The sequence below is a fragment of the Mizuhopecten yessoensis genome, unplaced genomic scaffold (assembly GCF_002113885.1).
Source record: "Mizuhopecten yessoensis strain PY_sf001 unplaced genomic scaffold, ASM211388v2 scaffold6135_1, whole genome shotgun sequence".
Classification (NCBI taxonomy): domain Eukaryota; kingdom Metazoa; phylum Mollusca; class Bivalvia; order Pectinida; family Pectinidae; genus Mizuhopecten; species Mizuhopecten yessoensis.
Window position 1 is genome coordinate 1,899,893 of NW_018406397.1, and position 26,512 is coordinate 1,926,404.

Genomic DNA, 26,512 nt, shown 5'->3' on the forward strand with positions numbered 1-26,512 from the left:
TTACGGACGAGTCGCGAGTCCACCTGGATAGTAGTGACGGCCGTTCCAGAGTGTATCGTCGCGTTGGAGAACGTTTCCGTGACGCGTGTGTGGTACAACGACGTTCTTTCGGAGGAGGAAGCGTTATGATTTGGGGCGGCATCACAGCCAACGGGAGAACGCCTCTGGTGGTTGTAAACGGGAATTTGAACGCGCTACGTTACCGTGACGAGATCCTCCGGACCCACATCGTTCAATTCGTGCAAGGGCAGCAACGTCACATTACGCTACAGCAGGATAACGCCAGGCCACACACAGCTCGTGTCGCTATGGACTTTCTGGTCAAGCAGAACGTTGACGTGTTTCCCTGGCCTGCTGTATCCCTCGATCTGTCGCCCATTGAACACGTCTGGGATGAAATGGAGCGCAGATTACGGGCATTACCTAATCAACCGGTGACGTTGGCTGATTTGGCTGCAGCGTTGGTACATATCTGGAATGCCATCCCACCAGCATTATTGAACCGTCTGATAGGCTCCATGCGTCGGCGTTGCCAGGCTTGCATTCAGGCAAACGGTGGACATACGAGGTATTAACTTTGTGAACTCAGTATTGACCCCTGCGGTGTTTACGTCACTCCTGAGTGGAACTTATATTACGAGGAAAATGGAATGCAACTGTTAATAAATAACAAATAAATTGTCCCTGAAAACCTTGTTGTTCTACGTCATATACATTTATTTTTATAACACATTTTAGGCATGCACAGTTTCTTTTTTCCGCTAGTATACGGAATATGCGGAGTCATTTTGTGTCTGTTGACACATTTTCTTGGAATAAATTTGGTTCAACTAATTAATTCTGTTGTATTTTTTATTGTTAATTGAAATAAGCTATTTCAAAACATGGCTGCCTGTATTGTTCTTTTATGTTCTGAGTAGGGCATTATAGGGACAGCATTACCTATAACTCTCCCATAAGATACCTGTAACTGTCTTATAAGTGACTGTCCAATAAGAGTCACATATAAGACAGCCAAAGGTAACATATGGGACAGTTACAGGTAATGTTCCCATACTAACGCAGTTAAAGTACAGAAAGAACAATGGATGACACAGCTATGTTTTAAAAATAAAAATAGTTGAAAGTGATTGTATTAGATTAAGGTTAAATTTAGTTTTAATAATAGGGAAGCTCTTTAATGGTAACACATGCGTGCGTAAACAGAGCTGCCTCCCCTTTCTACCCGTTGCCTTTAAAAAAAATCGTCCGGAAGTAGACGTCCAGTGGGGAAACAGGAAGTGTATCCTTGAAGCAAAGACAAATGGGTTTCAACCCATATATGAATATCTTCATATAGTGAAAACAATCTTCATGTTTTATTACTTGTTTATTTAGACAAAAAATAATATACATTCTGGGTGAAAAAAGTCTATCACATAAAATGTGATACTAACAGGCATGAAACTTCGTTCAGAGATTATCATATCATGACGTCACAACCACGTCACAATCATCGGTCTTCATCGGTTATTTCCGGAAGGATGAAAAATAACCGGAAAATTCTGGAACTGATGTTCGTTGCATTTATCTCTTTTTCGGTGCTTCAAGACTTTTGTTTTTTATTTCAGTTTCCACAGGCACAGAAAGTAAAAATGCGGATATTTTCTGAAGATCTTTTTTGTCATCAACCCGGTTCTGTTGATATTTCTACCGGGAGATATCTTCAAAAAAGAGATCATTTAAAATTTCATCAACTTTTGATTTTCATATGTTGAGAATATGAGCGAAATAATTAACATTTTTGAATGTCTGGATATAATCTTTACATTATTTATGCATCACCACTCATAAAAGAAGCAACGGAAAATGCATTTATGACGAAATTAACAATAATTTTTCAGACAACCAACCAAAGTGCAACGCCCTTTTTCAGCAACGTATCACTTTTTCACAACGCGTTCCGATTTGTAACTAGTTACAAACAGACACTGTTATTTTATTTGGCATCATTACCTGTCAAACCTCGGTGACAGTTACAAAATTTAATATTCAAGCCGGTGTTTCAAGATGGAACAGTTATTGTGACTACATATCGATATAAAGACAATTTCAGTTACATCGAAGTATTACAATGGGTTTTTTTAATTTCATTGTTTTAACTACGATCTCTATACATTTACTTAGACTAATCGTCAAATATGTAATATGCACATTGAAACGGAATTGCTACTTTTTTACAGTCAAACGTGTAACACATTGACAGCTTCAAATGATAATACATGAAAGCCAAGCCAATCACTCACTACCATATTGCTGTACGATAAGAATTTATTGAAATATCAATTTGGGCCCGAACAGGTTCCACCAATAATACCGTGGCAAGGTCGGCCCATGTAGTAAACACATAAAAAGTCGTAAAATTGGCGGTAAAATCTGACGTTGCATGCTTTATGACGTCATAACTGAGCTGATTTCAATGCGTCGAACTTACCCAAATGCCTTACCCCATGGCGGGGCTCGTCCGGCCATCCGATCTCCCGACAAGAAAAGTTAAATAATGTTCAAAAACGGACGGGCTGACATACTTCCTAGAACGGACTTTAATAAAATTACGGTTTTGAAGAGGATGATGGCGATTTCATCACGGAATGGGAATTCAAGTGACAATGACAAGTTTTATTCTCACAAACTGGTTACAGTATAGAGAATTTACATATACATATTAAAACAATTTACATATAAATCATGGTGTTAATGGACAGTGTGAATTCGCTCAATTATGTGTTTTAGAAATTTTACAAGTGAAATTAATTCTTCATTATTGACATAATTAAATAATGTATTGAACTTGCAAGTACTGGGTCTTTCAAAATAATATCTAGACATAAATTTTCCTCTGTTTTGCAGTATTTTGTGATCACTACAATTAAACAAATAATGATATTCGTCTCCAATTTCATTCAGGTCGCAAACAATGCATTTTCTATCTTCTCATGGAATGTTATTCCATCTGCAACATTTAATCGGAAATTTATCATTACAAATTCTAAATTTTCAATAAACATTTGCTAGTCTTGGAGGGAGATCTTACAGGTATTTTTCTTATACTAAGTCATGTTTATAGATTCTGTAATTGGTCCCTTTAGATGCATTGAAAACATCGCTTCTCCAATTATTAATGAATTTATATTTGAGTGTATGGAAAACTGTATTTTTCAACCATTGGGTACTATGGAAATCTTGACTTTCAAATATATGTATTAAATTACATTCATTAAGGATATTTTGAATACAATTAGACCATTGAGGGTTATAGTTTATAATTATCTTATACATTTTATTACTTAATTTATTAGGTATTGGTTCTAACAATTTGACCCAAAATAAAATCATTCGAACTTTAATATTAATACTCCGAGGAAATCTTCCTAGTTCTCCATAAATCATGAAATTTGGTGCCGATATTTTCAGCTCAAGTATATATTTACAGAACTACAAATGCAAACGTCTAAAAGCATGTAATCACAAAACCCCGGACTTCACAACCATACAACATGACAGGCTTGATATCTTTATCGAACATATCTAATTTACCGTCAATTGATAGTTTTTGGTCTCTGCATTTAGCAATAGCACCATACGTTGCCCTTAGGCCCTTATCAATAATTGTCAGATATTTAACTGCGTGAAACCATTTTGAGTAAAATGGACACCCAGGTATTTGAACTTTTCACAACTTTTACTTCATTTCTGTTATAGGTAAAACCGTACATTTTACAAGCAGACACTAAAACTTCCAGCTATATGATAGTCAACAGGTTATCGGCATTATCTTCCTTAAATCCGAATATTCCAATATTGACAAAATGACAACGACAGTCAATAAGAAAATATTTAAATCGCTACAGTGTATGGCTGTTGCATGTTCTAGGCCACAGGTATTGGTCACAATAAATGTTTCCTATGGGTTACTATATATAATATATAGTTGAGAAAATACACTTTAAATATGTGTACTGATTTATCACTATCAATTTAGAAATTGGAAGAGGAATGGGGGGAAAGGGTTGGGACTAAAGGGGTGAGGGAGCTTGGAGGGGAATTGAGCTTGAACGGAGAAAGGAAGATTGAGGATAGAAGTGAAACTGTGGCTAAGAAGGGGAGGGGGAGGAGAAGGGGAGGGGGAGGCTTGGATGAAAACTGGCGGTAAGTGGGAGAGAGCAGCTAAGAGGGATATCAGACTTTCTACTTCATTAAATATCAATATTTTGTTTCCTTCATCACTCAACAATGAAAGAAGGCCGATCCCTAAATTACTCCGAGATAGAAACCGTCGGCATCAGTTGCACCAAACAGAGTGGGTACAATGTACTTGTGCACCGTTCCTTGATGTGTGGGACGAGTGATTCACGCCCGTAGCCATAGTAGCCATTAAATCACATACAGTAGCCCCAAGTCATCGTACTAAACCGGAAGTCGACGTAAGCTGTTATTTTTATCTTGTCTTTGTTCCTTATGCTACTTTAGCAGTCTTCTTTCTTTCGTTTACGTTAGAACATAATGTGTGGCGTGGATCACGGTTTATAATAATACAATTTTATCATTATATAAATAATTGTCAACATTTCCGAAAAATTATCATCTTTATCAGGTGTAATTGTACATTGAACATGACTTTTAACGTTGGGACGTGGTGGCGTAATAATGGATTGAAATACACTATTTTGGTAAGTAAATTATTAATACAAAATAATGAAAAAAGTTTCAGTCAACAATGACAAATTTAAAAAAAATCATAAACGATCTATGTCTATATCACAGTTTGAATAACAAAGATAAGAACCGATGAGGGTTCTTAATGTCTTAAATGTCATAATGATAAATGAGTTTATTAATACCTATTTCATATGTATATATATAATAAAAAGGGATTAAATGTCCATGTGAAGGANGTATTTATATATATATATATATATATGGGTCAAAGAAGTAATATAGACGGCAAAATCNTAGATGGTAAAATCCCATATAACACTTGATCCTAATGGAGGTATGTCCGTAGGATACGAATTACCTAAAATATTATATGGGGCAAAGAAGTAATTCCAACACACTATTACACACATATGTTATTATACAATATATATATATATATATACTCGTGCTGCCCAAATGACATCATTTCATTGTATAATTAGAATTGATAAATGAAATATGGGTTATACTCATTTTAATTAAAGCAACGAGTTGGATTTCTATGAACATTTTAATTAATGAGGTTTTACATAAAGTGTTATTTTTATGTGGTGTCGTAGGAGTTTTATTTATGTTACAGTTTTTATCAGAACAGACGGGCTAGTTTTGACTGTTGACTAGTATGCTAACAAAGGAACGCGGTGTGTTACCCAGTGTTTAGCAGCATGCATGGTTAATACATTATACATGCCACATAGCTGATGCAGATCTCACGGGAGGCTGCATCTGCTGCTCCCGACATTCATTGGCTGTGAGACAGGGGTCACCAAGTTCACATAGGGTGATAGCTGTACATGTTATGTTCTGTAGTTGTTAAACACGTACATGCACGCGGTAATATATCCTATTGATAGGTAGGTACACATTAAACCATATGTAATAGCTACGTACATGTAAAGAATTTAATTAGATTACCAGATACTCTGAAGAGCCCGCGTATGTGCTGCTTTATCGTTCTATACATATCTAAGGGTCACGCACACCACAGACTGTATCAATATATCTGTTAAAAACAGACAACGAGTGACATACATTTCATCAATTAAACGTTGTTGCAAGCAGAAAGCATAGTTACCGGAGAATATGTTACACCACGGAATTAGATTAGATATCTATGTCTGTGGTTATACCTATATTTGGACCTACATTACGGTGTCAAGAGTAATGTAACACGTTTTTGAGGTTGGGATCAACTTTCGGTAAAAATATCACCCCAATGTTATAGCTACTTGCTACTCATTGAGGTGTTACTTTTATCGAAAGCTGATCTAAAATCCTAACAAGTGTAAAATTAAACACCTTAGTTTAGGTCCAAATATAGCTGTAACAAATTCTCAGGTCATTGTTACAAAAACCGCGTTTGGAATAATGCTGTTATGTTTCATCATTTACATTTTGATATTTAAGTAAACAATATGCGGACGTCACACCATGCCACATACGATAGTAATGATATTGAAACTGATTATGTTTTAGTTAAATAAAAGAACTCTTGAAGCGTTAGCCTTACTTGGTTTATTGTCTATTTATCACTTAGACGATAGAACATTAAACAGTTGTAGAGAAACTTATAAAGACTGTCTTGCTTAAAGCATCTTTTACGCGAACACGTCATATAGGTTTATTTTTGAAAACTGGTACAAAATGGTTGAATAATTGCATTACTTAAATTAAAGCACAAAACAGCCCAAATTGAGACATTATTAACTAGCGATGTATTTGTAAGTTGGTAAAATGATCGTAAACAATTAAAAGGGTTTGAACAGTTCAAAATGAGTTGAACTTGAATTTAATATATTACCTCTTTCAATCGGATGAGAATTCCGTCTCCACCATTGCTCCTCGTCAACGCATATGGATGACAATTAGAGTAATGTGTGTAGCTTAATCCTTTAATTATAAAGGTGATTGTTCCAGGTCCTGTGGCTGACCTTGTGTACCCTCCTGTTCCGGAACACATACAACACCTACAAATACGACCTGGAGTACTACTATGTCCACCGAATACTTGGGGTGAGTTCAACTGTATGGTAAGGCCGAAAAAATATGTTTCGGGTAACTTGGCTGAAAAAAATAGGGAAGTTGGTGAGGATTTCTTTTTTTGCTGCTGGATTTTTTTATTTATATAAAGAGGGGGAGGCTTATTTTGAAAACAGATATTGCATTACCTTCAGAGATTATAATTATTTCCTGCGTCGATTTTTTTTGTATCATAGAATGAAGAAAAATACTATCATTTAAAAAAAAACATTCCGTTTCAGTGTTATTTTTTTATTAAGAATAATTCAAGTAAAATCGAGCCCATTGGGTATATTTCCGACAATGGTAAGTTTTGTCCTCTAATTTATTAATATTTCACTTTTAGTCACAAGATTTTCTAGAAAGATGCATATTGATATTTTTTTAAAAAGAACAAATAATAATTGCAAAATTTTCTTCTGGAATAGCTGTTTTCTTCATGTAATAATCTTTCACCTCCACAAGAGCCGTGTTTTATTACATTTTTTTTTTTTTTACAATTTTAGTCGTGGTTGTGTATTTCCCGTGGGAGTGCAGCTGTCCTCAACCTGAACTGTGGCCTTCTACTCCTCCCCATGTGTCGGAGTACTATCACCCTTCTCAGAAAATGTCAGAATATGGTAAGATGCCCTTTTTTCAAAGAAATATCAAAATATGACAAAACATCATCCTTCTAAGGAGGTTTCAGAATAAATCATGACGTCATCTTTCACAGGAGTGGTCAGAACGAGGCGAGACGTCACCCTCCTTCGATGGTATAATGTATGGGTCTCTGGTTCAAGTATTAACAGATCATTATTTCACATTTCCAAATACAAATGCTTAGTTATGTTATACAAATCTGTGATATTTTATCCATATCAAACAGTGCCGTCATTTTTTTTTTTTAGATTCAGCTGGGTTCATTTCAACAAATATTTGCGACTGTTAAAGGATTTCATATCGTGTGTGCATACTCCATTGTAATTTTGGCGGGTAAGTACATAATAATGTTATATAGTACTAATATCTAAAGGCGCGGACTTAGAATCTAATTCCGTGCTAATGGTATATCTTTATATAGGTGATATTCTATCAATGCTGATCAACATATTTAAACTGTCAGTCATCTGAAAAAAATGATCAGGCCACATTATAATGCAATATAGCCTAAGGGGAATATCTGGCTAAAAATTTGTGCCTGAGGTGTTGAGCAATTAGTCTCGATGTGGCTTATACAGTCCTTAACACTCGATATTATTTGTATATATTAAAGATCAGCATCTTTTCAAACTTGATGATACGAGTATGTTTATTAAGAAGGACAACTTCATGCGTTTGTTTTTTTACAATCAGAAACCAAAACCTTCGTTTTATTTCAGTCGTACATTGTGTGGCTCATGTTTCAAATGCCAGGAATTTCTCGACTAAGTTTGATTTTACACACAGGAAGCTGAATGCAGCCTTGTTTCCTGGACAGGTGAGTTAATCCGTATATGACAGGCAAGATAATAATTACGTGAGAGGTCGGGACATAAAAATAACAGGGACCTGAGAATTTGTTACAGCTATATTTGAACCTAAACTAAGGTGTTCAGAGTCATTTTACACTGGCATATATTATCATTGGGGTTAGCACTTTTACCGAAAATATTTTTAAACCCCTAAAACGTGTAAAATTACACTGAACACCTTAATTAGTTTAGGTCCAAATATAGCTGTAACAAATGTGCAGGTCCCTGTGGGGAAAATCAGTAATTCCATTACCAGTTATATTACAGAACAGGTAAATCTGTTATATGAGGATATGTTCACCAGAAATTATAGCTATGCGTAAATATTACATAACATCACAATGAATTTAATTACCACCAAACAAGTTATTTTTTATCGGAGTAATGGTACGTGATATTACTTTACAAGGCAGATAGATTAATAATTAAAGGACAGATAGCCAAATCTGCAATATGCAGACACGCAAAACTTGTCTTCTACAGTAAAACATATTTATCTATGATTTTTTTGTTCAACAGGACCCTTTCCTAATTATCCTGTGCACAGGTAAGTCAAACTTTGTAAAATTTACAACACGCAGAGCTCAAGGAGCCAGATAAATATGTTAAAACACAGCAGACGACGCCATATAGCAATATAAGAAATAACTGTGTATTTTACTTTCCTTTGGCGGTCTGTGTATACCAAGGGCAAAGCGAGATAACTCGCATTACCGTAACATCCTGTTGTCCAAGCAAATCCTCGTTATGTCTCGTTGTATGTGATCTTATGTCATCGCTAGCTTGTTGCTGTTATTATATTTAGTAAATAATTTGTTATTAATATTTGCTAAAGATAGTTTTGAATTTCTGTAAGTTATTGATGCACTGTCAGTGACAGGCAGCGATGATTTATTTTGTATAACGAGTCGCTTCCTATTCAAGGGAGGTAATTTTAATTCATTGATTTTTTATATATGATTACGTTTTATTCTGTAACTATATTTACAACGTTCACATATCAATTCTATTTAAATAAGATTATAGAATATAAAGCAACGAATGTATCAAACCATTTGAATCATTTAGAATCTTCAAAATGAAATAAAAAAACTAAATATAAAAACTCTACACACCGTCGTATTCAGGTCTCGGCAATATAAGGGTATATAAGCCGTTTGTGCGGTATGTAAAGATGGAGCGTGTGTCCTGGTGACACGTCTGAACATCGATCGCTGAATTTCGGCAGATCTGTCCAGTTTCTGTGTCCCGTTATAGCACACATTCTACATGCTGGAGCTCCCGTTGCCTTGTCGCACGGTCGAGCTCTGTCTAAATTCGCCCCTCATTGGCTGGCGTAGGGTATACTTGTTCGTTTCCTGTCTTTCAAAAATTCTAAAATTGGGAGGTTGGGTTATCCAACTACGACTTTATGACGCTCTAGTTCGGCACTGCAATGTGGCAGCCTGCCATTCTTTTTTCTTTTCATTTATTTAATTCAAGTATTTGTTTTTTAATATAACTTAATGTTTGTTTAAAAATGTTTTTGCTAATATAAAACAATACATATATCATGCAGTTCTTTAATGCTTTATTGATGTAGTACCAGGAGTAACGGGAATGCTGATGCTTGTCACATTGTGTTGCATGGTGTCGTCCAGTACCAAATATTTCAGGTGAGAAAAGTTCAGGTGTGTTATAACTGATATCATATGTCCGACATATACTGTATCATTTTTGCAGTGTATTTAGTCAGTTTGCATTAATAGGCAGAGTAAATCCAGGTACATGCTAAATGTAAATGGATTGCCTGTAATACACTGTACACAGATTCACAAACTCGACACAATAATGTAGACAAACAGTATTCGAAGGGTGTAGTCCCACTTGAATTACTAAATGAGAATAATTGTTATCTTCGTCGAAACATAATTATTTGTAGTTAATGTCTAAATATTTCAAGTATAATTGCATACATTTCCGAAAATAATTTGAACATTATTTTATAACAGACAAACTCCTTGTCATACATCGACTTAGTTCCCCCTACTTAGTGAGAAAATGTGTAATTGTGTTATCCAAACTTTAACGCGAATTTGTGAATAGGATGACCTAAGTGAGCCATGAAAAACGATAAAAGTGTCATAGTTTTCCATGAAAAACTTGACAAATCGTATTAGTGGTATGGGTAGTAGTACATACAAAACTTGACAAATCGTATTAGTGGTATAGGTAGTTGTACATACAAAACTTGACAAAGTGACAGTTTGGCCAGACCATATCATCTTTTATAATTTTTGTATGACTTAGATTAATTTCATGACATGAAAAACGTCAAAAGATGGAATTTTTAATCTGCATTTATTTGTGTTTTTACACACTTAATTACTTATAGAAATTCACTAGTACTAGATAAATATTCAATTTTTAATCCTATTTAACTGTGTAAGTTGCTAGTGTTTTGTGCTGACCCGGTTTTTAGCATACTGATATTGTCCTGTAGTGACTCGCGCGTGTGATATATGTTTATTGTGTATATATGTTTTGTTTAAGGTATACAAATAATTGCACAAGTGTTAATTGGCTCTAAAACATTTCCTTTATGCTACACAGCAACTTAATACAACAAAGCACATTAATTGATAATATATCATTAAGGCTTACGATTGTGAAGATGAGCTAAGAGTTCCATTTCCTAAGTTGCATGTAGTCAACTAAGTAATGTAAATATGCACAATTTACCGACTTGAGTGGAAAACATGTAAATCGACTTATTCAACATTTACTCAAAGTCAGGTTAGCTTAACGCGTCGTTACAGCAAACTTCAAAATGGGAATTTTAATCAAAATAACAAAATAAACAACTAAATTTTACTTTTTTTTTGTCTGGAGATAATCTTTTTGGATTCGATACATGTGCAATAGTTTTGGATTTCGGCTCCGCTGAACCTATACTAAATGATCATTTTCACGTTATTTTGCCGTGAAGCTAAACAGAATTTGAACGACTTGGCTTAAGAAAAAAGATAAAAGTACACATCTATTAATTAATAAAGATACTGTGTCTCAGATAAGGGGTAATGCCCTGATGGATTTCATTACCGTAGCAGTAATTAACACACATTAATGTAATGTCCATTATAACGTAATGTTAAATTAGCCAACGCTCCCTATGCGTCTCATTACGAAATATTTACTTATGTCTAAGTATACCCTTTTTCAAGGGTAATTTTATTAATTAACATGTACGTTCGTCAATTATGTAAATCGCAATGAAATAGCTATTGTAAGAGAATGACAACTATACCTAATAATTTTAGTGTCGGAATAAATATACAGCGAAATACAATATGCATGACTCTGATATGTAAAGTTCGAAATCAACTGTTACAAATTGTATGTATATATACTCTGTGCTGCATTTTCAACACCAAAAGGTTTCCTATGTTTTCCCATCTGAGGACCAACTAGTTTTTTTAATTTCTCTTTTTGTTGTTGATATTTTTACATATTAAAACAGTATGAAACTAGAAAATCTTTGTAAAACATACGTTTACTCTCGCTCATGCCTTGATGCATCCTCGATATCCAGGGGTTACGCTCACTTTCGCTCTCTACACCCTTGGAATATGTCATAGCAAAATTGAAGGCACGAAGATAGCTGCTTGATTGGTCTCAGGTAAAAAAAAAAATACTATTTTTTAGGCTGATACCTGTCCTTTGAAGATTACAAAGGAGAAACGCCCGACTTAAAAGCCTGTCAATTTTTACCGTTACGTGACCGCGAGATTCTTTTGATGTACTTCAAAGGATCGAACTAGTCTTCTTGTCTCATCAACAAGGTGGCGCGCACCGAGCCTTCAATTTTGCTATGACATATTCCAGGGGTGCAGAAAGCGAAAGTGAGCGTAACCCCTGGATATCGAGGATGACCTTGATGGAAATGGAGCTGGAAGCAAAATACATATAGGTCACAGTGACCTACATTTTATCCACATATGTATTTTGGTGGTTGTTTGTTGAGCTTAACGCAACTTCTAACTAAGATGACGTATGGACGGATGGCCTGACGAAAAGGGCAAACTTCTGTGTTACGAGAGCAGTGTTTAAAATAAAGAAAATACAAGCTGTCAACATTTAGAATAAATGTAGAAGAAGTAACTTTTGTATATAAAGTCTTTGTTTCTTGCAGAAGACGAAGAAACAGCCCCACGTGTCTATAAATATACCTCTGATTGCGAATGGTCACAAAGGGTTTTTAATACTTGTATATAATGTATACCTATCATACAATGTATGTGTATGTATTTTCATCTATAGTGCTCTTATTTACAATAAAATACGCTTTCCTGCGGCGCATCCACAGACCGAAATACAAACGCATTCATTAGGAATTACACTAAGTAAGTGGTATTATGATTAAAGTGTGCTATGCAATAACTGATTAGGATACCAATTCATTGAGTTCCCATATCTGAGGAAACGTATCCGATAGGCTTGGTTATAACCGGAACAAGGACGTTCCAGCCTATCAATCAATCAACTATTTATACTAACAGGGTTCGTTGTGGATTACATACTAATTTGGCTAATTACATGTAGATAGAAAAAATAAGAAGAAAAAAAAAAGCTTTTATTGGGTGAATCGTTAGAGAAGTTGAGCATTTTCACTTAATCGAACATTGGTCCAGAAATAAGATTGAAGATGCTTGACAATATTCTAAATTCCCTACATTGTTGAATTATTTCTTTTTCGTTTCAGGAAGAACCATTACAATTTGTTTTGGTATGTTCATCGAGTTCTCTTCCCTCTGTTTTTCGGCCTTTTGATGGTCCACGGCATCAGGTAAGATTTTCGTTCTTTGTTTAGACATGCCGTTCTCTTTCCGGCAATAAATGAAAGAAGAAACACCAAACATTCCCTAATCCATAACACTCAGGTAAATGTATCAAAGGGTCTCATATGTATAGATATGTACACATTTCAAGCACGTACCTAGCAGAACTATACAACAGTTCTGCAATGAAGTATTGCATGTGTCTTTTGAAACCATATTTTACCTTACTTTGTTAATCATTTGAAATATGTAACATTGATTCGTTGACTTATATGTCTATCTTACAGGGGCCCTATCAGAAGGCAGACGAACACACGCAATCACACACCCGGATGTAACAGCTCGCTACCACAACCGGAATATTTACCGGAAACCGGAAGTGTGTGTGATGAACACCCGCAGTTTGACCACATTGGTTGTAGTGTAAGTTGAACTTTCGTCTGTCAGATCACTATGTCTAGGTAAAGCACAGGTATTTCATAAATATACAGCATCTCTCAAAAAATAATTTGGATATCTTCATGATTGCTTTGAATGAAAAAAACCAAAACCATTTCAAATGGAAATGGCACAAAGCGTTAAATTAGGTTAATTGTAATCTTCTGTTTGCTCATTTAGACATGGAAGTGGCTAGTAGGACCACTTGTGGTGTACCTGGGCGACTGTCTATACCGGTATGTACGGAGATCTCGGAAGATGACTGTCACGCACGCGCACATGATAGCAGACGACATCGTCCAATTTGACGTTCACAAAGACAACTCACAGTTTGCTTTTTCTCCTGGACAGGTAATACATGATGAGTTTGTGCTATAAAAATCTCTTAATTTTGCGTTTTTGTTCGAATGACACTGATCTAGATAACTTCAAGCACAAAGTTACAACAACAGGTACATACTCCATATAAAAAAACATACTAATACTTTAACCTCTCTATTCTCTTCGCGAATTTGCATAATGAGTATTCCGCGAAATAACAATGAGTTTAAGTGTTGTAATCCTCGATACTCTAAGGGTTACGCTGACTTTCGCTCTATGCACCCCTCATATGTCATGACAAAATTGAAAGCTCAGTGTGCGCCAGTTTGATCCTTTGGTGTACATATAAAACGAATCCGTCGGTCGCGTAACGTTAAAATTGACTGGTTTTGAAGTCGAGGCCATTCTAATAGCTGGCCGCGTGGCTTCAATTTTACTATGACATCTTCCAGAGGTGTAGAGAGCGAAAGTGAGCGTAACCCCTGGATATCGAGGAAGAAGTGCATTACACCAAGATCATTCTGTGTACTTTTCATGTCACAATTGTCAAAATCATAGCTCCAATGTCACTTTGTTTATTTTTTAAAAATTCCTGAAATGTATTATTACCTTATATAGCTACTTTGATTTGGAACACTACTGACCGACACCTTTGTGCAGAAGTCACGTCCATGGGGTCCAGGGGTTCTTGTTAATTCTGGTTTTTGTGTGTTGCTTTTTTCTTTAGGGTTTGTTGATTCCAATGAAAATTGTACTGATAAAATTTAATCTTGATGTAACTAACTAAATTACCTTTGACACGATATATTGTATGGATACGTGCTTCATATTTATCTTCTCCGTCTATTTTTGTCAGAATATGCGAAATAGTTCATAACATTTTCTTCAAACACAACTTTATGGCTAAAAAACGGATTTATATATTGAAAAATATATAATTCTAGATCTATAGCTAATTGTCATTATAACATGTGCATCATCTCCAACATGAAAATAACCTATACTTTGTCAAAGCGTTACGGTGTTTTTTTTGCAGTATGTATATCTATCAGTTCCGGAAATTTCTACCATGGAATGGCATCCGTTTTCTGTTTGTATGGTAAGTTCACAAATTCTCATCGTTTGGTTTTGTTTGGTTTAGTATACAGTTAAAGTATGGGGTTGAGGGATATAGCAAGTTTCTAGTGTCCCGAGACCAGGTCTATTTCCCGAGGCGAAGCCGAGGGAAATAGGCATGGTCAAGGGACACCAGAAACTTGCCATATCCCTCAACCCCATACTTTCACCGTTTTATTATACCGATACACACTGGAGAGATAGTTTTAACTAGAAATTATTTGTAAACCATAAGCTGTATAGCTTCACGTCCCATCTACCCTTGATCACAGTAGAGCCAAACATGCTTCCGAGTTCTGTAGCAAGCTCCGCCCACCTCGCGCGTCGCTTCCGAGTTCGGTAGCAAGCTCCGCCCACCTCGTGCGTCGGTTCCGAGTTCGGCAACAAGCTCCGCCCACCTCCCGCCTGATTGGCTCGGCGGAAACACCCGAGTGTAGGTGTGTTTTAGTTCCCAGACTAACACACAGGACTAAAACACAGTCAGGCAAAAGTGGGGATATATTCGATTTAACCAATTACTTTTAAATAGAGTAAATAAAGTAGAGGTATAATAACATTGTTTAACGTCCTATCAACATCAAGATGCATGCGTGTAGTGTATGCGTGTGTGTTTTGGGAGGCTGCGATATGTTCGTGTTTGTCTCCATGTGATAGCGCGGAACTGATGCCGACTTTATAGTGCTACCTCACTGAAACATACTACCGAAGACACCCAGCAGGACACCCGATCCGGTCACATTATACTGACAACGGGCGAACCAGTCGTCCCACTCCTAACTGAGCGTTAAGCAGGAGTAGAAACTACCATTTTAACAGACTCTGGTATGTCTCATCCAGGGGACAGAAAACAAAGCCTTCCTCACAGGAGCGAACGCTCAACTAAGGCCAAAAGTGAGGCATTGTCAAGGGAGACAATAGGAAGAAGAAATTTGTTTAGAAAGAAGAGAAAAGATAAGATCCCAAATTTAGTCGCTTTACGATCATGCAATGAGGGCAGCAGGTACAATTCTTACGCCCTTCCTGCAGGGACCTTTCTCATCGTATCTGTGCTTTAGTTAACAAAGTTATAATAAACGAATTTGTTTAATATTTATATGTCTTTTCCAATACTAATCTGATTATATATATGTATATATTGCGAAGTGCCGAAGATACCTTTGTAACACCCCTTGTTTTTTTCCACACAGAATGAAAAACAAAAGGGGTCCTTCCGAGTATATATAAAGACTTCAGGAGACTGGACAGGTGATTTGGTAACTATAAACACTGGTCAGTGTGTGGGAAGTGGTCAGCAATAATGGTCTCGAACCCCTCAAACTTTATAAATCGTATATGTATCCGGTGCTTATTTGATCAAAAGTGGTAACAGAAATGCTTATTGGCTTATTGGAAGTATATTCCAGGCATTCTCACATCTTCGTCTTAAATTCCTTTAGATGTATTTCAGCCACAGTAAGAACTACTAGTGTGTGTTATTCTGTATATAATTAAATTGTGTTGTAGAAAAGCTGAAAAATCACGTAATACAGGAGACGAACACATCCCTCGACACAGTAACAAGTAAAAGGTGACAAGTACTAATGCACGCATTTCCGCTCTTCTGTTTAGTATTCAATTTAACTTAACGTTGTCTCCATTACAATTTCGTTTCGGGTTTTTTTATCCAACTTTATTTCATTTCCTCTGCTTCTCTCCCACTTCTGTTTTGATTCCACATTCACATCATGTGGTAGTCGTTCATAGTTGGAATGGATCGATTTAAACATATTTTATTACCACATTAATCTTGGTAGTTTTAGAAAGGGAAATATACAAGCTTTAGGATAAGCCTGACTGCGCAAGAATCGGTTCATAAATTCTTTCAGTACACCGAGTTGATATTTTTAATAAGAACAAATACAGCGATAGGATTTGCCACAATAAATGACAACAATCTTAACGGCCTTTCGGATATCTGTGTTAGAAACCCCCAACATTTCTGTATCTGTATACAGACTTTGGAAATGTATTTTCCTGTTCAACAAAGTCAAAAGATCAGAGGATCAACAATCGGTAACGGAGCCGATATGTTTGTGTGAAAAAGGAAACTATTATAAATATATAAGTTTTGATATAACGTCTTTTTGCTGTAGTAAATAAAGGGAAGCAACAGAAAATGCCGAACAAATTCGAACTCTTATTCGTTGCAGATATAGAGGTTACGCAACGAGTGGTTGTTGAATATGGTATTTATTTCACTCGAGTTAGTTAATTTTCAAAAGTTAAAAAAGACACGATCTTTAGCGAGTGTCTTTCTGTAACTTTTGAAAATTACTTGCGAGAGTGAAATAAATACCATACTCCACAACCACGAGTCGTGTGATCTGTTTCTACCACAATCTCATGATCAGTCGGAAATAACATACGCACATGTGTTTGTTGACAAGGCTGGCGTAGTGATATGACCCATATGTAAAAAGTCACTCATTAATATTCAAAAATGGGGTTTTTTTTGCAAATCTAATAATTGTCAAAATTAATGCTTCGGCAACGACTTCATGAAAAAATATGATAGATGAACGACTTTAAATATTGGGATAAGCAGTATTGCATTAATTTATATAAATTAACCACGGACTATATGCGCGTAAGCATATCGTACGAAGTCTGCCTCCCGCCAAGTGACGAAGACGAAATTATCGCTGTTAATGTCCAAAACCATAGACCTACGTTTCTTCGTGACGGTTCTATGGTTGACGTTTATATTGACAGTTCATCCATAGTCAGACCGTCCAAATAACGATAACGGGACGTTGGGAGAACGAAATATTTTCCGAAACTGTGACAGATCTTGTTTTGGTTTCACGACCTGGACACGCGACGGTGTGACGTCGAAACGATATTGAGCGTCTGCAGCAATTTTGCCTGAAACAAGCGATCAAATCTTTAAGTATCATCTTCTTTTAATAATGCCTTAATAACTCCCTTTTCCACATAACCTCACAAAGCCACCAACATTTGTCGAATGTTGACAGCAGACGACGTAAACAAAACAGATTGTGGCAAAAAGCGCGTGGAAAAAGTCGTCCCGGTCAAAGTTCATCTTCTCGACCAATTAAAACTCGTGTAGGTTATATACCATGTGTGGTATATAACTCATATTTATCTACCAGTCAGCGTATTTATACAATGATCTGAGAGTGGAATAACACAGCGTATTGTGATAGAAAATAAACATAGTGATATGGCACCTGCCCTTAATCAATCAAACTGGTGATTCTCCTATCATTTTTGTATCCTTGTTTGTTTTGATACACTGGATTTTAAGTCACCTGAGCTTTAGCTCAAGTGACCTATTGCTATCCATCTTCGTCCGTCGTCGTCCGTCGTCCGTCGTGCGTCGTGCGTCGTCCGTTAACATTTTACATTTTCAACTTAAGCTGAAATTCTGGCAAAGGGATTTCATTAATATTTCATGGGAAGGTTACTGACATCTCTCTGACCAAGTGCTGTTATTTTTTGTGTCGATCAGAAATCCAATATGGCCGCCAATGCCGCCATTTTGAAAAACTATTTCAAACTTAAACTCAAGTTCTGCTGGGCCGATTGAACTGAAACTTGGTTGGAATGATCGACTCATGGTCCTGACAAAGTTTTGTTATTTTTCAGGTCGATCAGAAATACAATTTGGCTGCCATGGCAGCTATTTTGAAAATACCTATTTCAAACTTAAAATCAAGTTCTAATAGGCCGATTGAACTGAAAATCGGTCTAGGAATGATCAGCTAATGGTCCTGACAAACTTATGTTAACGTTATACTTAACAATTTTTTACTCAAATTGGTACATATTTCAACAACAAAAATAAATACTGTATGACTCAGGTGACCGTTAAGGCCCATGGGCCTCTTGTTTATATTATGGTGCGTATTTTTACCATGAAATCTTTATGTTACTTTTTATCAAAATGAACAGTTGAATAATATGTGTCTGATCAATAAAAAATGAAATTAATAGCATATCATGCCATGAATAGCAACAATAATTTATACTTATTTTATATATAGGGGCTGCACTTTGTTGGATCAATCCTTTTCCATCTCGTCTTTGGCGATACACATTGTTCGGTACACTCTGACTGCCTGTCTGTGCCGGGCTGCTGGTCCAGTGCGTGCTATCAAAGTTAGACAGATTATGACTGTATTTAGTGCCCGTGATGCATGTCCCTGTGTGCATGTAAGGTGACTTTTGCATGCTTCCTAATTGCGATGGTCGAGACGGTATATGTTTACGCTGTAATCACTTGATGGATGAGTCTGGTTCGAGATGTAGTCGCATTTGTTCGTGTCAACAAAATTACCCTGCTCTGGTAGTCAGCATAAATAACGGGCGGACGTTCCTCCTCCTCTTTACATGTCTGTACGTCATATCGACGACCACATAACACGGTAATATCACTGAAGAACTGACACCCACTGAGAGATGCTCAGTATCATCAATATGTATCCGAAAATAATGACGAGAACTTCTCCATTTTCATTTCAAATATTTTATTAAAGGGAATTGGGCAACAGGCAAAGCTTATACAAGCACTCTCCCGGAACTTCCCCACTGGGCTGTGTTTGTGTGCTGACTGTCTCGTTCGTCTGATCTTTGATCGTAGTTCATGAATATAATCATAGGTTACAGTATTTAATATTACACTGTAAGTAATGATTGTCATATTCATACATTCCTAACTGAAGTGCAAGTCTACCCTTCTGAACAAATTTTCAACATTCAAGTATGGTATGCCACGTTTTGATATCAGCTTTATAACATGTTTGTAATAATTTTCAGAACTTGTAAAGACATATGACATTCTAAAGATCAGATAACCTTGAAATATTGTGCTTCATGAATATGTTTCATTTTGCAGACCTCATAAGTGTGTGTACGTGGACGGTCCATTTTCTAGCCCCCTGGAAAACGTCACCAGTTATCCAATATCTGTGTGTATAGCCGGCGGTATAGGTGTTACGCCATTTATTGGTTATATACAATATCTAAGGTAAGAAACACAAACAATGTTTAAAAAGCCGTATATCGAAAGAATTTGATTGCCAGATATGATGCTTGAATCGAAGACAATTGTGCTTTCTTACCCAAGTCGCACAAACGTTGCTTGAACCCGATTATTCATTTTAAGAGTTAAGGAAAAAAATCAGGATTTTTTTTCAGTAATGCTTTCCTAACTGAAGTAATTGATGTTTTTTTCGTTTGAAGATCATAACCCTGAAATCATTGCGATTTGAATTTCGTACCGTTTTTTTAAACTTGTTTGAAAATACAAGTCTTATATACTGTACACGTGGAAATTAAAGCTGATCACAGTGTGGAAACTTTCGCGTTATGACTCATTAAGCTTATCACAGTGTGGAAACCTTCGCGTTATGTCTCTTAAAGCTTATCACAGTGTGGAAACTTTCGCGTTATGACTCTTTAAGTTTTTGTTTCAATATCGCGAACATCTCCTCTTTTACAGTAGTTATTGACTCAATATACCAAAAGAACGGAAAGTTAAACGATTATACTTTACTTTTTTCATCCAGAAACAAAGACCATGCCTTCCTTCGGTGTCGGCGGCTGTACATGATATGGGTTGTACGGGACATGACTAGTATATCCCTATTCGAGGAAGAGTTTGTCAAACTTCACCACCACGTGAGTCATTGGACATCATATCAATTTTACTTTAAACACATATTCGTTGGGTTAAAACTACTGTCGAAAGTTAAAGACAACGTTTATTTGTTTATAACCGTTTTGCCTAAGGTACTATTACTGAAGGAAATTTCCGTACCAACGTCGGTTTTTTCTGATGGATTCATGAATTTCAAACGACAATAAACATAGCTACTAATTTATTACAACATACCAAACAATACTTCATACCAAATAATTTAAGCTTCATTTTAACTTAAAACCGGAAAAAACACTACGCGAAGTGAGCACTATATACAGTAAGTTCCCTCTGTGCTACTTACATACGGGTTCTCACCCAAAGCGCCATATACTTTTGTCGTTTTTTTACAGTTGTCTAAAGTATTTCTAGACGAATACCTAAAGAATCATGTTTCCGTATTTTTCCTTTTTGAGGAATGAACGCGGTGTATTTAAAGATTGGTTGTCATATTTTTGACATGCATTGGTGTGTAACATACATTGGCTTACCTACATATAGGGAAGTCAAGGTATGTTACACACTGATGCATGTCAAATAAAATGACAACCATAACTTATATTTACATTTTATGTTGATCAACTTACAGTTCACGCAGAAATAAAGACATAATATTAGTCTGAACACGTTTCAACGTCAGGGTAAATCCAGACAGAGAACAGCCACAAGATGACAGTGGAGCACTGCAATCTCCAACGTTACAGTTATGACGTCATAAACATAGCGACGTCACGATGGCCCAATGTATGTTATACGGAAATAACATACATTGGGCCCAGTAGAAACATCTAAGCTCTGTGCAGTGGAAATATAAATATAATTATCTGTTTGGCGCCCTTGAGGTCCTATCCGTGGTCCTAATTTAAACATAAGAACGCCATGCTGGCATTAATTTGGACGTTTAATGCCTTTAAAATTATGCCGTACATCGGAAATAACAAATGACGGGCATCATCTACACTTGCATCATGCGCGCGAATGGCACATGGTATTTTATTGGAGACGAAGTTCCGCAAGACATTGCGTTTGAGTACATTGGAATTACAAACATGAAGGTTTTTTGTCCATTAATGAAAGTATGGTTGTATGACGGAAACCCATTAAACAAATACATTTTTATGGTATAATATCTGGTCTTTTATTATTAAAAACTCGTTATTGGGCTGTGTATTTTTTGCACTATGTATTGATGATCAATTATGAAGATATTCGATGATTTAAAGAATTTAGAGTTTTATATTGCACGCGAAGTGGGCACGCATTTGTAAGAATTTTTTTCTTTGTGTATGACAATGTCAGTAATATGCCGTTTATGAGTCCCTGTGGTTGTACACTTGTAAACAAAATATGAAATACATGTACTGTAAAAGTGGAAATTCTCGCGTGTGGAAATGTTGGCGTTGTCACTCTTTAAACTTATTGAGTTAACAATGGTTCTGAAATTTATAATCCACACAATCTGTACATAAGTATTGGTATATGTATGTTTTTGCACTTACATTTCAACGCGATAAACTGGAGAATTTCCGACCGCGAAAAATATCCTTTTAATTGTATACCTCATTTGTTTTCTTTCAGTGTTACGAAGAAAATGTTCCTGATTTTCTTGAGATATCGTTTTATGTCACATCACCACTGAAACAGGTAGGGATACATTTTCCGATTTCCATGGCAACCAATTGTTCCAATGCTATTTTGTGGGGTGATCGATTTAAAGAGATAAGAGGCCCAACGATCTCGGTTGTATCGTTGATAAAAAAAAAAAGGGTTCCTATTTCTTCGTCTTTTTTCTGACTTGATATTTCTTGTCCATTTACTGTAGCTCCACCAGGGAGACGATTCGATTTCTGGATCTCTTTCTCATAACGCAGGCCATCACTGCTAAAAGCATTTTTTAAATATAAGCAAGGTCAATATTTGCATTTTTGGTAAATCTGTAGGATTGCTTTGATTTTGATTGGGGCCGCGCTGGCCAAGTGGTTAAGTCGTCTGACATTCTGTTACCACCATCCCTCTACCACTGGGTCGCGGGTTGGAGACCTACGTGGTGCAGTCGCCGTGTAGGCCGGTGTTTTTTCACCGGGAACTCCGGCTCTCCTCCACCACCAAAACCTGACACGTCCTTAAAATGGCCCTAGCTGTTAATAGGACGTAAAACACAAACAAACCAAACCAATGATTTTGATTAGTTTGACCATTGTGGTTACATGGATGCATTGTACTAGTTTTAAGGTATTACGCTTAACAAATGGCCATTTTATCTACTCCAACGCCCAAGATTACTACGGATGTTACAAGGGAATATGGTTTTCCAGCCAGATAGGCAACAATCAAAACATCTTGTGAAAGAAGATATGATATAATACTTGGTTTACAGACACTAGCTGGTGAGGGCTTCACCTACGGTAGAACCACGTTTGGCCGACCTGTATGGCACACCACACTTGATAGCTACTTCAAACGACATTCAAGGTTGGTATCACACTCATCATCCTACATTGCATGGGAAACATCTGTGCTCTTCATGTCTTGTTAAAGTTGCTTTTCAGAGAAATTTCCCTGAGGTCGACGCTGAAGAAATTGTATTAGTTTACGCTTTTAAGGGCAGATGTTGTTTTTTCGCTCAGTAAATATATTAAGAATGAACTACATATTTGAGCTCTTTTTTGAGTGGTAGAAGAAATGAAGATAAAAACATGGTTTTTTTCCAAACTAGGACCAAAGTTACAGCGTCAACCGCGTTTCTTATAACGGATTTCGTCATATAATCAGTCTAGGGCTTCCAACCTTGATGCCCAAGGAGAATAAAAACAATTTAAGCTTAAAAAATTAAGTCTAGACTGTTCATGGCCTTTTAAAAAAAGGAGTAATAATAAGAAATAATTATCGGATGCGACAATAAACTTTGCTTTCAGGGAGAAATTTAGTAATTTGTCTTCTTATGATTTCTGCTACCGGATATAAGTTGACTTGTACAAGCGTTGTTAAGCTTCATATAATCTTCAGTGGGGAAATTTCGCGGAAATAGTTGGAACAGTCACTTTCCTTATTTATAGATGACAGTCTAGCCTAGGTAGAGATTTTCCTGGATAACAACCAACACTTATCTCGGAGTTATCGTAATGATAACTCTAGGGGGCCCTTTAACACCCTAGACCAGACGTTGTATATTGTGTAAGCTGCTATACACTTGGACACCAATGTCTACACTGGGAGATGCTAGTCTGTCAGGCATTGTTTTCACTGTACGACTCGGATACACATTTTATTTGTCTAGGTGATAATGTTTTGACACTAAAACTGTTACAGAAAATATTTTGAGATCATTGTTTTATCTCTTAGACAAATTATTTGGTGATCAGAGCTTGACCATTGTAAACATGATTTGTTTGTTAATATACATATATGTAAAAGACTTGTTCAGCTTAATGCTTAATTGCTATAGCCTAATGTTGAACGTTCGCCTAGGTGAGGAAGGCAATGGGTTCTGTCCCCGGGCTGGGACATACCAAGTTCCTGAAAAATAATAGGGTATTGACAACAACTGGTTCACCCGTTGTCAGTATAATGTGACCGGATGGAATGCTGTGTTTGGTGCCTTCGGCATGGTATTTAAGTGAGATAGCACTACAATGTCGGCATAGTATCCGCGCCAACACAAGGAGGCAAGTACTCCAACATGCCTTGTCTTTGGCACACATACATGATCATCCTTAGCTGCTAATAGAACGTTAAACAAAAATACCCAAGCCAAAGCCTTTGTTTTATTGTTATTGTCCAGATTAAGTTGCATTCTGTTTTAAGAAACAGTGTTTTATTCTTATAAAATACTTTTGGTGTTGTACTTTGTGTTAAGTGTTTATTCCATTCTTGTCTTTAACTTAGGTCAAAATTTGGAATTTTCGTCTGTGGACCTCATGGAATGATATCAGATGTTCGAAGAGGAGCGCAAAGTGTTTCAAATAATAGCAATCATTTATATTTGCACCATGAAAGCTTTTGACTCTTTTGAACCAGAAATAAAGGACATTAAAATTATAACTTATTTTTTATATTTTATCTGGTTCGAATTATTTTGTACGTGTCTTGATGATAAAAAATACCGATAATCACGAACAAAGCAAATAAACCTGAAAGATTAAAAATAAATAATGGAAACCTTCAGTGACAGCTTTTATTGTTTACTGTAAACGATTGCTGTTACAAAGGAGTGACTTTTGGAAAAAAAACATGATAGACACACTTTTTTGCAAAATAATATCAATAAAAATGATACTGCCATAGCATTAATGTATATCAATTTAATAAACGCTGAAATAATGTCAAATAAATTATCTATAAACGATTAAAAATTGACATTTTATAATAAAACCATATGCACATTGTAATTGCAGGTAAGAGTTATCTTTCTTGAAAAACAGTAGTGAAATGGGTAGCTGGTTTCCTGAAGTACAGAAAAATGGATACATGTGGCTCATTGATGAAAAAAACCTGACTTAATGCCTGAATTGCTTTGAAATACTTTAATATTGAGAGAAAACACTGTTCTGTCAATAATAAACATACAATATTCATCAGATTAATATTAAACATTAGAATATGCGGAAATTGTGATACTGTCTCACTACATTGGATTTTGAACTAGGGATGTACTTCCTACTTCCGTTTATCAATGCACTCCTATGACCTTAACAGGACTTGCCCATTCTTTGATCTTGTTGACTCTAGGGGTGAATGGGTTAATGTTCATGAAATGTCTAAATCACGAACGAGAGTAATATACACACATCCCACAGTAAAATTGTTTCAATTGCCGTTTTCAGTGAAATTCGCAATGTTTCTTTCAACATGCTGAAACTTTGATTCGTTTCATGTCCATGATATTTTTTAATAAGGAGAGTGATACATCACACAGTAGAGTATACTGTGAAGTCAGATATTTTCGTAGGGTCAAAATTTCGTTAATTACAAGTACCCCATTCATATGAGGAAAAGCTTTATGTCAAATATGTAATTACTTCGTGGATAATGAATTCGGGGATGAAGAGTACCCATGCTATCAACAAAATTACAAAAAAACAAAAACAAAAAACCCCACGAAAATTAGTGATTTCACAGTATCATAGAAAGATACTTTCTTCACACATAAAAAACGTCTATTCAAATAATAGGAATTAAGTGAAAGCATAGGTTATCGCCATTGCTAAAACATATATATACATATATTTATTAGCTGAACTAGATAATCTTACCTATATGTGTACACAGAGCTGCATATATTGTATATTTGTGTAAAAATTCATGTTAATCATCCAGAATTGGACCCAGGCTCCATAAAATACCACTTCTTCGACGTTTAATGAAGATCAATCCTAATACTTACAACAAAAATAATGTTATAATGCTTTACAAAGAAATGAACATTCGAAGCGGGTTGCTACGATGGTAACTATGGTAGCCTTGGTTGCTAGGATAATATAGTTCCAGTGAATCTGCATCGATATATGGGTACATCTAGAAAGTACGCAGTGAACAACATTATTTTTCTTCTTTTCATTGCTTTTAGATTTTATAAAGTAATTCTATTAGCACTTCGAACATATTTATTCATTTATAACGGTCGTTATATACACGCATTGACACACTTCTCTGGTAGTGACGCAGTCGAACGTCGCAAAAGGAAGCCGCCATTGTTTACATTACCGTCAAAGAAATTTTAATGTTCATCCAAGGAATTAGAAGTTTGCCAGCATCCATGTGTTGTGTAATCAGACATAATGGATCCCGAATATGTTCCACGTTTCTAGATGTTGAAGGAACCAAACAATGGCTGTCATCAAACAGTTATTGCACTGAAGCTTGAACGGCGC

At 36.1% G+C, this 26,512-nt stretch overlaps 1 protein-coding gene across 1 annotated transcript; it reads left to right on the top strand.

Annotated features, from left to right (window-relative positions):
- The first annotated feature begins 4,554 nt into the window (after nt 1–4,554).
- Nucleotides 4,555–24,684, top strand: LOC110451604 (NADPH oxidase 4-like). Its single transcript, XM_021499725.1, has 18 exons — nt 4,555–4,709; nt 6,655–6,750; nt 7,263–7,376; nt 7,647–7,731; nt 8,118–8,215; nt 8,769–8,796; nt 9,832–9,904; nt 12,991–13,074; nt 13,354–13,489; nt 13,685–13,855; nt 14,862–14,924; nt 16,129–16,186; nt 16,445–16,508; nt 19,839–19,970; nt 20,512–20,623; nt 22,221–22,286; nt 23,020–23,114; nt 24,528–24,684. The coding sequence occupies exons 1-18, from the start codon at nt 4,653–4,655 to the stop codon at nt 24,643–24,645; spliced, it is 1,650 nt and encodes a 549-aa protein (XP_021355400.1). The 5' UTR covers nt 4,555–4,652; the 3' UTR covers nt 24,646–24,684.
- The last annotated feature ends 1,828 nt before the right edge of the window (nt 24,685–26,512 follow it).

Coding starts and splice junctions, on each gene's coding strand:
- LOC110451604 (XM_021499725.1), top strand. CDS start 4,653: ATGACTTTTAACGTTGGGACGTGGTGGCGTAATAATGGATTGAAATAC. Junction 13,856..14,861: donor TTGCTTTTTCTCCTGGACAG/GTAATACATGAT, acceptor TTTTTTTTGCAG/TATGTATATCTATCAGTTCC. Junction 14,925..16,128: donor ATCCGTTTTCTGTTTGTATG/GTAAGTTCACAA, acceptor TTTTCCACACAG/AATGAAAAACAAAAGGGGTC.